Here is an 11,861-nt window from a genome sequence, read left to right as displayed (position 1 = left end):
AGATAGTCATGTAAAAAAACACAACTCTAAGAAGCAGTACTTGTTCAAGTAACTTAAATCAAGCATAATTTTCTGAATAAATAATCGCATTGAGACTGTATCTAAGGATATATTCAGCTAAATTTGTTAAGGAAAAAGGTGTTTGTGTCTTTGTGAGACACCAATCCATGTTTCAGAAAGCAGGATGCATGACACAGAAGTTCAGCAAAACACAGATCATACCACACACCTTTCTACATGCATTGCATATAGTGGCCAAGGAAACAAAAAGCATTCTCCAAAGTACAACGGAACAAAAGCCGGTGTCATCACTCATCATCATCCACTTCAAGGTCAAACCATATCCGTACCTTCTGAAGCCCTCTGGCCAGCTCCTATAAATACTGATCACAGGGGCACATACCACCCCATGATCAAACCACCTCACACACAGAGGAAGAGAGACAGGCAGATACTCAGAGAGTAACCAGAGAGAGGAGATGGGGAGGGCACCCTGCTGCGACAAGGCAACGGTGAAGAAGGGGCCATGGTCGCCGGAGGAGGACGCAATGCTCAAGAACTACATCGAGGAGCATGGCACTGGGGGCAACTGGATCGCACTGCCACACAAGATAGGTTATGAACTAGACTCTTTCTCCTCCATGCATGCATTTTCAGACATGTCAGATGCTCAGATGTCATCTTTGCGCACCACTATACTTTCGTGTCAGATTCTCAGATGTTTTCATATCTCTTTCCTTTTCAGTGTGTTTAACTGTCTTCTTGTGATGATTCATAAAACTGCAGGGCTGAAGAGGTGTGGCAAGAGCTGCAGGCTGAGGTGGCTGAACTACCTGAGGCCGAACATAAAGCATGGGGGCTTCACCCCAGAGGAGGACAGCATCATCTGCAGCCTCTACATTAGCATAGGGAGCAGGTGCAGACATAGTTAACCACTCCCTCTCTTGACAGCTAGACTGAACTCCATGCTAAATTGGATTGCTAACCATGTGTGTGCTTAACATGGCCAGGTGGTCAATCATAGCCGCACAGCTGCCGGGAAGGACCGACAACGATGTCAAGAACTACTGGAACACGAAGCTGAAGAAGAAGCTCCTCGGGCGGCGCAAGGACCGGGACACGCACCACCGCCAGAGCGAGATGTCCACCGAGAACGTGAACGACGGTGAGCGGGCGCTGAGCGCGTCGGCGATGGAGAGGATTCAGCTGTGTATGCAGCTGCAGGAGCTGCAGAATCCTCTCAGCGCCCACCATAACCCCATGATATGGCCTAGTAGGGCCACTCAAAGCAACAACAGCAATGTAACAGTTACTGAACAAGGGCAGTCCAGCTCTCTGAATGAGCACCTGAATGCGCAGCTGGAGAGCGCTGCCATAGACGGCCTAGCTTCGCCGTCGAGCGCAGAGAACTCGAACGTCATCACCATCGAGGCCGAGCTTGAAGAACTTCTCTACGGTGAGGGGAATCAAGCGAAAGCCGGCGCGATTGACAGCTGTGTGCAGCAAGGGGATGTGGACTGGTGGAGCTATGATCTGGGCAAGTCTGTGAACTACTGGGACTCCACCCCTGAAACAAACTCACTGTTCCAGGACTACACATCTGTTTTTGACATTTAATTTGAAGTGTGAAGAAGCTGTTAAAAGTAAGTTAGAGAGGTAATAGGGATTGTCTAGACTTGATTCTGGATTTGTGACATCTACATAAACTGGATGGAACGTCTTGTAAGAAATTTGTAGTAAGGCGTAAGGGGTAAATAAAGGTATATAAAAATGTCAGGTTCCAAGAAATGCTATTATAGGGACCTGTTCTGTTCATAGGATCATTTTGGCTGGCAAAGTTGATTAGGTTGCTTTTATTGAAGAAAACAAGAACTGGTGCCTACGGTCATCACATACTCAAGTTCACGGCTTCTGGGACCGTAGTTTTTTGGTGGTAGAAGCATGAAAGTGTGACATCATGTAGGACTGAAAATGGAACTTGTTTACTGTCTAAACACAGTGCGGGTGGTCATCGGGAAAATAAAAGACAAGTAGTTCTACTTCGTCTGTTCCTTAACAGTTGTCATTTAGGAGTCAAAATGGTCTCCAATACTCATTTTTTATCGCTACTTTCTTATATTTATTATGCTTTAATGAAGAATTATAAAAAATGTAATTGCATGAATTAGTTTTGATGAAAAACTTAGCATGCATTTGGTTCATGATGAATATGGATGGGACGATCCCATCCAGTTTTCATATGTGTTTGGTTCGTGGGTGAAAGTGGATGGGATGGCTAGGGAAGAGAATATTCTCTTATTATGCTGGATGACTCTATCCCGCGAAATCGGTCGGATCCATATTTAGTTTCGTTCGTTGTCCTGTATGTATGAGTTTATGTTTTTCATTTAACTCTCCATTTTATCTATGAGTACAAGAGTGATCCAAAAATTCTAAACATTTTCATGAGCAAATTAGAGCTCACTAGCAACCCGTTTTAATTAGTTTGATCCAAAAAGGGTGAGCCAATATTTAATTAAAATCCTCCAAATAAGCGCACTTTTATGAATTCTACCAATTTTTAATACCTCAAATAAATTTCCAAAAATCTAGAAAAATTCACTAATACTCTTCTCATGTGATGTACTAATTTATAAAAATATTTTCAACCCTAGCTCATTTGGTGAAAAAGTGAGTTCCTTTGTAATACTCCATTTATATGTATTTTTATCATTTCATGTAATATTCTCTTTTTAATTTGAATTCAAACAAATTTAAACATGCATAAATTTATCCAATGCTTCACAATCAAGGGGTGAGATCATCATAACCAACTCAGCTTTTATCCAATCCGTTCAACAAAACAGAAAAATAACTCATCCTATCCAGTATAATCTCACCGAGCAATCAGAAAACTAGCTCATCTTATCCATCTCAAACAAACAGAAAATTGCATCATATCTCATCCAAACTCGTCCTCCAACCAAACGCACACTTAGTACTGCAATTTTTTCATACTAGGTTTAAATATTTATGTACATTAGTAGTCAAAGTTTTCTATATTTGATGGTATCCGTGAAGGGATAGAGGGAGCTAGTACGTTGAAAAATGGAAACCCAGGCCTGAAGTACGTTGAAAAAAATGACAACACGGTCCTGAAGGGCACTCGGCTTGTAGGCATGAGTTGTGTGTGTCGGACGGACGGTTGTGCTTGCGTCACTGTGTCAGCATGCTGATCAGGAATCTTCTATGGCTACACATGAGATGGGTATGTGCTCACAAATCTCTTGCGGTTACGGATCATCCGAAATGGTTTAAGTCTCAACCTTGATGCCATGAGTCGGTTTCACCTTTCATGGCTTCACAGCAGTTAGAGTACTAATTTTCGCAGTCCCCAAACCAGTCATTCGTTAGCACACAGTACCCTCATCTTGTCCGTCAGAACTTGTTTGTAACTTGTTAAAAAAGCAAGATTAATCGTCCCTGTCAATATGCTAGAGAAAAGTTGGAATTGTAGAAGCAGGATTTCTGGTGTCAGTTCATTCAGGAATTGAGTACTCAGGCAAGTGAACATATTGCTTGCCAGTACTGCCTCAGTGGAGCATTCCAGCTTTCCTTCCTGCCTGCCTCTATGGCACAGCCACAGCACACGTCTGATATGCCCAGACTAGTATTGTTATGCAGAAGTAGCTTAAAGTGAGCAGATGTCGCAAAGGTCATCATGCTGGTAAACGGCAGCTTGCTAAAAATGTAACAGAACATCATCACAACTGAATTAGGCATGTGATTTCGCATTGTATACAAGCACAGAAAAATCTTGCAACGCTGCATTCAACCGTCCACGAATGATGCTCCACATTATCAGATGAGAACAGCAAAACTTTGTTTGGAGCACCGTTTGTACATTGACATTAGGCATGCAAAACAACACTACATTCTTGCAAGGATCTAGCCATGTATTACCTGCACAGCATTGACAAGTTGAAATTGTATCCGAGCCACTGATTAATAGTGCATTTTCAGATACCTCGAAACAGCACAACTCAAGCACTAGGAAAACTGTCAATGCCCAACAAGTAGAAGTTTGAGCAATGCCATCCTAATGTAGAGACCATTCTTAGCCTGCCTAAAGTATGCAGCTCTTGGATCACTATCAACATCTACTGTGATCTGCAAAAGGAAGAATCTCATTGAGAATTCAGGCTGATGCAAGGCCAAAGAACTGACCTGGGTCAACATTAGAGTATCACTGAGGAAATGAATTAGTACCAAACATCCAAAGCAGGAACATGTCAACTGCCACTTTAGAACAATGATTGCTGAACCCATGGTAACAAACACAGTTATTTCATCTTGTTATGATGAATATATGTAGTTCTTACTAATTCTAGATGATTCTCTCATTGCTCATTTGTGAAAACAAATTTGCATAACAATGCTTCTAAGGAAGTGGAGAAGTCCCAAGATCCCGACCATCAACTTTTTTCCAGATAATATAAGTTTACCAGCCAACTTCCGGTTGGACTAATGCCAGGTAGACTAAGATTCAAGGACCACTAGGAACCAGCTGCAAACCAGTATTGTGGCTGACCAGTTCCTCAGTTCGCAATGGTCTTTGGTGTAACTAATTGGAACAGCATACACACATACTCAAGGAAAATTGGTAGTTAACATCTACCCTGCACCTATCTCTATCATTTGGAACGGTGACTACTAACTGGTTAAAACATACAACTTTACCATCTGCATTCACAGGTTTATTAAGGGCTAGTTTGTGATTGCTGTTCACTGTGCTGTTGTCATGGTGGCTGGCCAGGCCCAAGGAACACCACAGCAGCACAGATTTCTTTATGATTCAGTTGTTAGTTTAAATTAGATGAGAGATAAGTCACATTGTTAGAAATAAATCAGGTTGTTAATTAGTGGATTAGGATTAGGACTCTGTTAGTTTAAATTAGATAGGAGATAAGAGTTGGTGGGTTGGATGAGTTCTGGCCGGTTATATAAGTCAACATTAAGCGTGACTTTTGGAAGCAATGAAATAAGAAGTCTCCTTTATCTATCTCTCTGTATTCCCTGCCGACCTCTTCCTCTCTCTGTTCCTCTCTCACTTCAGCTCTATCTCCCTCAGTTATATCTTCTCCTATCTGCTACGCTACCTTAGCCAGGCTCTACCAATTTGGTATCAGAGATGCCAGGTTCCGACTCTGGCAAGGGCTCCAACTTGCAGGCCATTGAAGCTTTGATTAAGCTTGTGGCTGACATGAAGGAGCAGATGGGCGAGATGGCTTTGCAGTTGGCAGCAATTGACAAGAAAACCTCCGAAACAGCAAGCCAATTGGCTATTCTGCAAGCAAATTGGCTACCCGTTTTGTCGCTGCCGCACCAACTAGTTGTTGCTGCTCTTGCCGCACCATTTGTGCCGGCAGCCACCTCACCAGCCGCACCATCTGTGCCGGTGGCCATCTTCCCAGCGCTGCTGCCCCTGTCGTACTATCCACCTCCCCAACTGCCACCCACCACCACCATCCAACGCATCCAATTTCCCCTCACCAATATTGCCCATGATGGCAGTGCTCCTCTGCTCAGCAGAGGAGAGCGCAGTGCGTGCAGATGCAATGATGCAGGTTCAATGTGAGGCCAACGATGTCAAATCAGCGGCTAGCAAACCCATCCTTCATGTGCTTGCTGAGTACGGCCATGGCCCTGTTGCTGTTCTTTCTTGTCTGCAACAAAAGACCTGGCAGATGTCTCCACAGTAGCTGTGTCTTCTACAGAGAGGGCTGCAATCAGGAGGAAGGAGGTGGAGTCCGCGTGCAAGCTGGGCGTCGCCCCATCCAACAAGGACAACCTCCTCCGGATGACGACGCTCGGCAGCGACCAATGGTACGCCGCCAAGGGGATCAGAACCTGCTGCACGGTGGCAGGGTCTTTTTGCTAGGCTTTCCAGCGGATGCGGAGGCGTCAGATTTCTAGCTCGGCCTCTGAATCTTCCAGACCTCAGGTGGGCCTCAATTGCATGTGCTGAAACGGTGAGCAACAATAGGTGGCCTTTGCATCTTCGACGTAGGGTGTTCTTGGACTAAGTAGCTCGAGGACGAGCTGCATGTCCAGGAGGGTTGTAATGTCATGGTGGCCGGCCGGGCCCAAGGAGCACCACGGCTGCATAAATTTCTTTATGATTCAATTGTTAGCTTAAATTAGATGAGATAAGTCAGATTGTTAGAGATAAATTAGGTTGTTAATTAGTGGATTAGGATTAGGACTCTGATAGTTTAAGAGTTGGTCGGTTGGATGAGTTCTGGCCAGTTACATAAGTCAACATTAGGCGTGACTTTTGGAAGCAATGAAATAAGAAGTCTCTCCTTAATCTATCTCTCTCTATTCCCTGCAGACCTCTTCCTCTATCTGTTCCTCTCTCACTTCAGCTATATCTCCCTCGGTTATATCTTCCCCTATCGCCTGCGCTACCTTTGCCAGGCTCTAACAATTAAACGTTAGGGTAAACATCCACCGGAAGGATAGCCAAGCGGCGTCGACTGCTAGGAGAGAGATTAGATCATAGATTGGGAAGACAAAATATTAGGGGAGACTTAGAAGAAGAGGACTAGGAACTAGATTAATTCTTCTTGCTTGATTACAATTGGTGTTACGCCCTCCTTTATATATGAGCTAGCCTTAACAATCTAAACTAAATAATCTTATCTCTAAGACTAACTAATAGTAATAGATTTTATCTCTAACTAATCTAATCTAATCCCTAATCAACCCGGCGCTACAGCAGCGCCGCTACACTACCCATCGGTGAACAGTAATTCCAGTACATAACAGCTTCACCCCTCCTAGCAAGACAGCTCGTCCTCGACAAGCTGTGGTGGTGACCATGGCGGTGTAAATCCCTCCATTGTTGGAGCAATAGAACCCTCGCTAGATTCAGAACCTGGCATGTATGATACCAAATGTTAGGGTAAACATCCACCATGAGGATAACCGGGCGGCATCGACTGCTAGGGGAGGGATTAGATCATAGATTGGTGAGACAGAATATTAGAGAAGACTTAGAAGAAAAGGATTAGGAATTAAATTAATTCTTCTTGTTTGATTACAATTGGTGTTGCACCCTCATTTATATAGGAGTTGGCCCTAACAATCTAAACTAACAAATCTTATCTCTAAGACTAACTAACAGATCTTATCCTTAACTAATCTAATCTGGTCCCTAATCAACCCGGCGCTACAGCAGCACTGCTACACTACCCGCCGGTGGATAATAATTCCAATACATAACAACTGCACCCCTCCTTGCAAGACATGGCGGTGTAGATCCCTCTACTGCTGGAGCAATAGAACCCTCACTGATTCGGAACCTAGCATCTCCGATACCAAATGTTAGGGTAAACATCTGCCGGAAGGATAACCGGGCGACATCGACTGTTAGGGGAGGAATTAGATCATAGATTGGGGAGACAGAATATTGGGAGAGACTTAGAATAAGGAAACTGGTAACTAGATTAATTCTTCTTTCTTGATTATAATAGGTGATGCACCCTACTTTATATAGAAGTCGGCCCTAACAATCTAAACTAACAAATCTTATCTCTAAGACTAACAAATAGATCTTATCTCTAACTAATCTAATATGATCCCTAATCAACCCGGCGCTATGCTAATATGAACAGTAATTCCAGTACATAACAGTTGTGCTATGTTGTGCTTAGTTTTAAAGATGCAGTGGAAAAGCAGTTATGAAAAATTTAGCATACTGTCTGGCAAATTACTTTATATCTTTATGAGTTAACAAACTGTGTCATCCAATTGATGATATTTCTCTATTTTCTATCACGTGATTTTTTTTAATAACTATTCAAACATTTTTCTCTTACTGAACCCAATAAAATCTCCTTTTGTAGCTTAGTTTACCCCAAAAAAAGAAACGAAAAAGGAAGCTAACCAAACACAAAAACATTTAAGAGTGGTTCCATCAAATAATATTTTCATAATCCGCCACAGTGCTAAACAAAGCCTACGGCTCATAGTTGAAATATTAGATAACTTTGTGAAATGCTGATGCAACATAAGGTAATACCAACAGGAAGCAAAGGCAGCTCCTACAGTTGGCAATATAATACAATTCCTAATGTCAACTACAACCAACGAGACAGAGATTAGTATAATACCAAACAATGACTGCCATCACATGGTTTTATTCATAAGTATAATTTCTAACCTCGTCGAGCCTTGGAAGGGGATGCATGATGACAGCATGCTTTGGCAGCACATCTAACACCTTCTTGTCCACGATGTACTTACTGCGAGCAGCTTCGTAAAGATCGATCCTCTCACCGAATCTTTCTTTTTGAATGCGTGTTTGATAAATAACATCACACTTGGATGCCACCTCCAACAAATCTGAACTTTCTTTCCATTCAACACCTTGGGAATTTAAATAATCCTTGATGTCATCCTTTGGGGCAGAAAAAGAAAAGCACAATCCGTTTATTGCATCAGGCTATAACGAAAATCAAAAGAAAAGAAAGCAATAGATATATTCACAAGAGTAGTACCTTCATTTTTACAACATCTGGAGATACAAAGTATATTTTAATGTTCTGGTATTTAGCAATCAAATAGGCCAGAGAACGAACAGTCCTCCCATTAGCAAGGTCACCAACCAAACCAAGTTTTATTCCATCTAGCGTGCCGATTTCTCTCTTTATTGTATACACATCCAACAGAGCCTGAACAGAACAATGAAAACTGTAAAATCATCTAGACAAAAGATGGGTGCAGAATAAATGGTATGTCAGTAAGTTGTAAAAAGAAAGTATAATCCAATGAACATGATCTGGCTTTACTTATCAACATGATGCAACAATTAAAGCGGTATTCAGAAGAACTTTTAAGTACATCACCACAAACAATGAGCTGAAAATCCATTTGATAGTTTGTGATAGAAGGATAGAAGGGATATTTCCAAGTACAGGATATACCATTGGGAAGATGCCAACAGAATGAAGTTCTAGTCAACTTATAAATAAATAGTACAAAGTATATGCCAGTACATGATTTGTTAGAAGCAGAAGCATAATAACTTTGCAGAACCGCAGCTAATGACTAGACCATCATTCACTAGAAAGCAGTTTTCAGCTCCTGTCCTGAGATAAAAACTGGAAATTCCTTGTCTGAGGAGCTGTCCTCCGAGTATGATGATACTTTTTTCCTAGTAAAAGGGAGGGCGAGAGAAGGGACAGAAACTGAATATTGACCTGAGTTGGATGTTGCCCTGGCCCATCACCTGCATTAATAACTGGAATGTCCGCGGTATCTGCTGCTCTCCTTGCAGCTCCACTTTCAAAATGTCTCAGAACAATAATATCAGAATAACCCTCAACGGTCCTTATAGTATCTGCAGCATGGATACACATAGTTAGTAACCTCATATTCACTCAAGATGATAAAATAAAATGGATACTATTTAATCTGGTTAGTAAAAATAAGAACAAGTGAATGGCCAACTCCATGTTCAAAGAAAGTAGAAAATAATCTGGGAAATGCTTCTTTCTATAATATACTAATAGCAACGGTTTTCTGAATAAATCAGCTCTGTGGTTACTACATGCGAAACAGCAGGAAATGGCAACACACATTCAAATTATCTAGGTTACACATTCATATTTACAATGACTGATTCAAACCAAGGTACTCTGTGTGGCTCTATCGTCATAACATTAGAAACTGAAGGAATAAATAGCAACGCGACTAGAGGAACACAGTAGACAACAGAGAGTGTTCCATTGACCTCCCACTTCAATTTGTATCACTAATCCAACCTAAAAAAGTTCACAATAATTTCTATTAGCATTCCACATCAAAATCCAAATCATTAATCACATCACCCTTATTTTAAAATAAAGTGAATATACAAGTCCAACAGATAATGAACCACTAATTATGCGACTGAACCAGTCCCAGACAGATCACCTTTCCTCGATGGCATTTCCCTAGATGGCAGAAAACTCTTGTATGTTTGCACTCTAGTGTCCAAAATTTCCACACTGAAGTGACAATAACCAATTGAAATAATCTCGAGCGACCCCAAACTACCAAAAGATTTCAGATTCATAACAACTTGTGCCGACCAATTATTTACATACCAGTATAATATCCGCTTAAAGGTACCAAACTACTCTGAAATGGCACAAGATGCTTGGCCACTCTAAGTCACAACCTGTTCTGAAATGCAACTGAACTAATAATTAAGAACATATGTAGCCAATCGAAATTACTCAAATACCATTCCGCGCAAAAAAAAAAAGTACTCCAAAACCATTCCAAATCCTCCAAATCTCATTATTTGTACTCCAGCTACAACTTATAAGTTGCTCTGTTATTGCACAACTAGCGCCAAGTACATAGCTCCAAATTTCCAAAATGTAAAACCAGTATGTTTTCAGAAGGTTCCCAATGCTCGCACCATTCCGAATGCACCCAAAATTACTCCAATTTTATCCAAGACTCCGAATTTGCCGCCGCAATCACTTATTCACCAACACAAAACTTCACAAGATTCTTACAGGGACCTGAAGCCCACCTTCGAGGGTCTCGCCCTTGGCGGCGGACGAGAACTCGCGCGCATTCTCGGTGGTGAGCACCTCCCCGCCGAGCCTCCGCATGGCGGCCTCGAAGGAGAGCCGCGTGCGCGTGGAGGGCTCGTAGAAGAGCGTGGCCATGAGGTACCCATCGAGGACGCGGCTGGGGGCCCCGTGGGAGCCCCGCTCCACGGCCTCCATCTCCCGCGCCACCTCGAAGATCTCGTTAAGCGCCTCCCGGTCGAACTGCTGCGCCTCGATCACGTCGCCCAGCCGCAGCGGGGACGCGGTGGTGAGCTGCTGCGGCGACGGCGCGGCGGCGGCGGTCGCGGCGCGGCGAGGGGAGGGGAAGGGCGCGAGCAGGAAGGGCTTGCGGGGGGAGGGGAGGAGGAGGTGGGGGAGCGGGAGGATGGCGCGGGCGGCCGCCATGGGCGAGGCGGCGGTAGAGAGGGTTTGGAGCTTTGCCGCTTTAGGAGAAGCAGGGAGGGACGGCCCGGCGGCGGGAGCTTGGTTTTTTGGTCGGCCGGCCGCTGGGTGCGTGGGGGTTGGACCGCCCGAGGACCGGGGCGACGAGGAGTCGACGAATATCTTCCCTTTTTCTTAAAAAAAAGAACATGTCATTTTCGCAGCTTTATTTACAAGCATATCCAGCATTTTTTATCACGTGGACTAGTTAAGTGTGTCTAGTTATAACAAACATATAAATATTTAATACAATAATATTAAATATAAACTCAAAGTATGAAGATGTAAGTACTGTCAAACGAATACATCGGAAGCGATATCGTATTTTGATTTCAGATGAGATCCAAAAATAGAGGAGGAGATTATTTGCCAATTTTTCTTCTAATTTACTTTTATTTATTTTTATTAGTAAAACAGATCCTATATCCGTAGTCGGTAACGAGATGAAAAAGCTACAAGATAAGAGTGGATAGTAAAAACAGATAAATTATTCAAATTTTAGGAGATTTTATTAGATAGGAAAAGAGTAGAGAAAAGAGATCATACAAAAATAACTTATATTTTATACAGTAGAGACATAAGTTATTTTCACAGCTGACAACTTTATCTCTACTACTTAAAACGTTTGTAAAATCCTTCTGACGTGCGTGGTCTGCCTCCACTCCCCTGTCCGCCCGCAATCCAATGCCCCTTCTGCTTCCGCTTCCGCTCCGTCCCGCGTCTGTCCCCTAACTGCTTCGTCACCTTCCTCTCGGTTGTTATGCTAATTTGAAGTCCTCATTTGGAATCCAGTCATGAGGCCGTACCGCCGCAGCCTCACCCGCACCA

The 11,861-nt window shown here is 42.9% G+C and overlaps 2 protein-coding genes across 3 annotated transcripts; one reads left to right on the top strand and one right to left on the bottom strand.

The window, feature by feature from the left end:
- The first annotated feature begins 428 nt into the window (after positions 1 to 428).
- On the top strand, positions 429 to 1,872 carry LOC133899325 (transcription factor MYB36-like). The gene is made up of 3 exons (XM_062340313.1): positions 429 to 615; positions 787 to 916; positions 1,011 to 1,872. Exons 1-3 carry the CDS (start codon positions 480 to 482, stop codon positions 1,615 to 1,617), a joined length of 873 nt encoding a protein of 290 aa, XP_062196297.1. The 5' UTR covers positions 429 to 479; the 3' UTR covers positions 1,618 to 1,872.
- Positions 1,873 to 3,809: 1,937 nt separating this feature from the next.
- Positions 3,810 to 11,150, bottom strand: LOC133899578 (aspartate carbamoyltransferase, chloroplastic-like). Of its 2 annotated transcripts, none has more exons than XM_062340574.1 (5): positions 10,571 to 11,147; positions 9,246 to 9,385; positions 8,544 to 8,717; positions 8,207 to 8,443; positions 3,810 to 4,149 (listed from the first exon to the last, which is right to left on the bottom strand). In XM_062340574.1, exons 1-5 carry the CDS (start codon positions 10,995 to 10,997, stop codon positions 4,042 to 4,044), a joined length of 1,086 nt encoding a protein of 361 aa, XP_062196558.1. In that variant the 5' UTR covers positions 10,998 to 11,147; the 3' UTR covers positions 3,810 to 4,041. The 2 variants fall into 2 exon arrangements, with proteins under 2 accessions (XP_062196558.1, XP_062196557.1); XM_062340573.1 differs by lacking the exon at positions 3,810 to 4,149 and adding an exon at positions 6,602 to 6,919 and having other exon boundaries at positions 10,571 to 11,150.
- Between the last annotated feature and the right edge of the window lie 711 nt (positions 11,151 to 11,861).

The sequence above is a fragment of the Phragmites australis genome, chromosome 18 (genome assembly GCF_958298935.1).
Source record: "Phragmites australis chromosome 18, lpPhrAust1.1, whole genome shotgun sequence".
In the NCBI taxonomy this organism is placed as follows: Eukaryota; Viridiplantae; Streptophyta; class Magnoliopsida; order Poales; family Poaceae; genus Phragmites; species Phragmites australis.
Note: the sequence above shows the minus strand (reverse complement) of the source record. Positions and strands in the feature narration are given on the sequence as shown.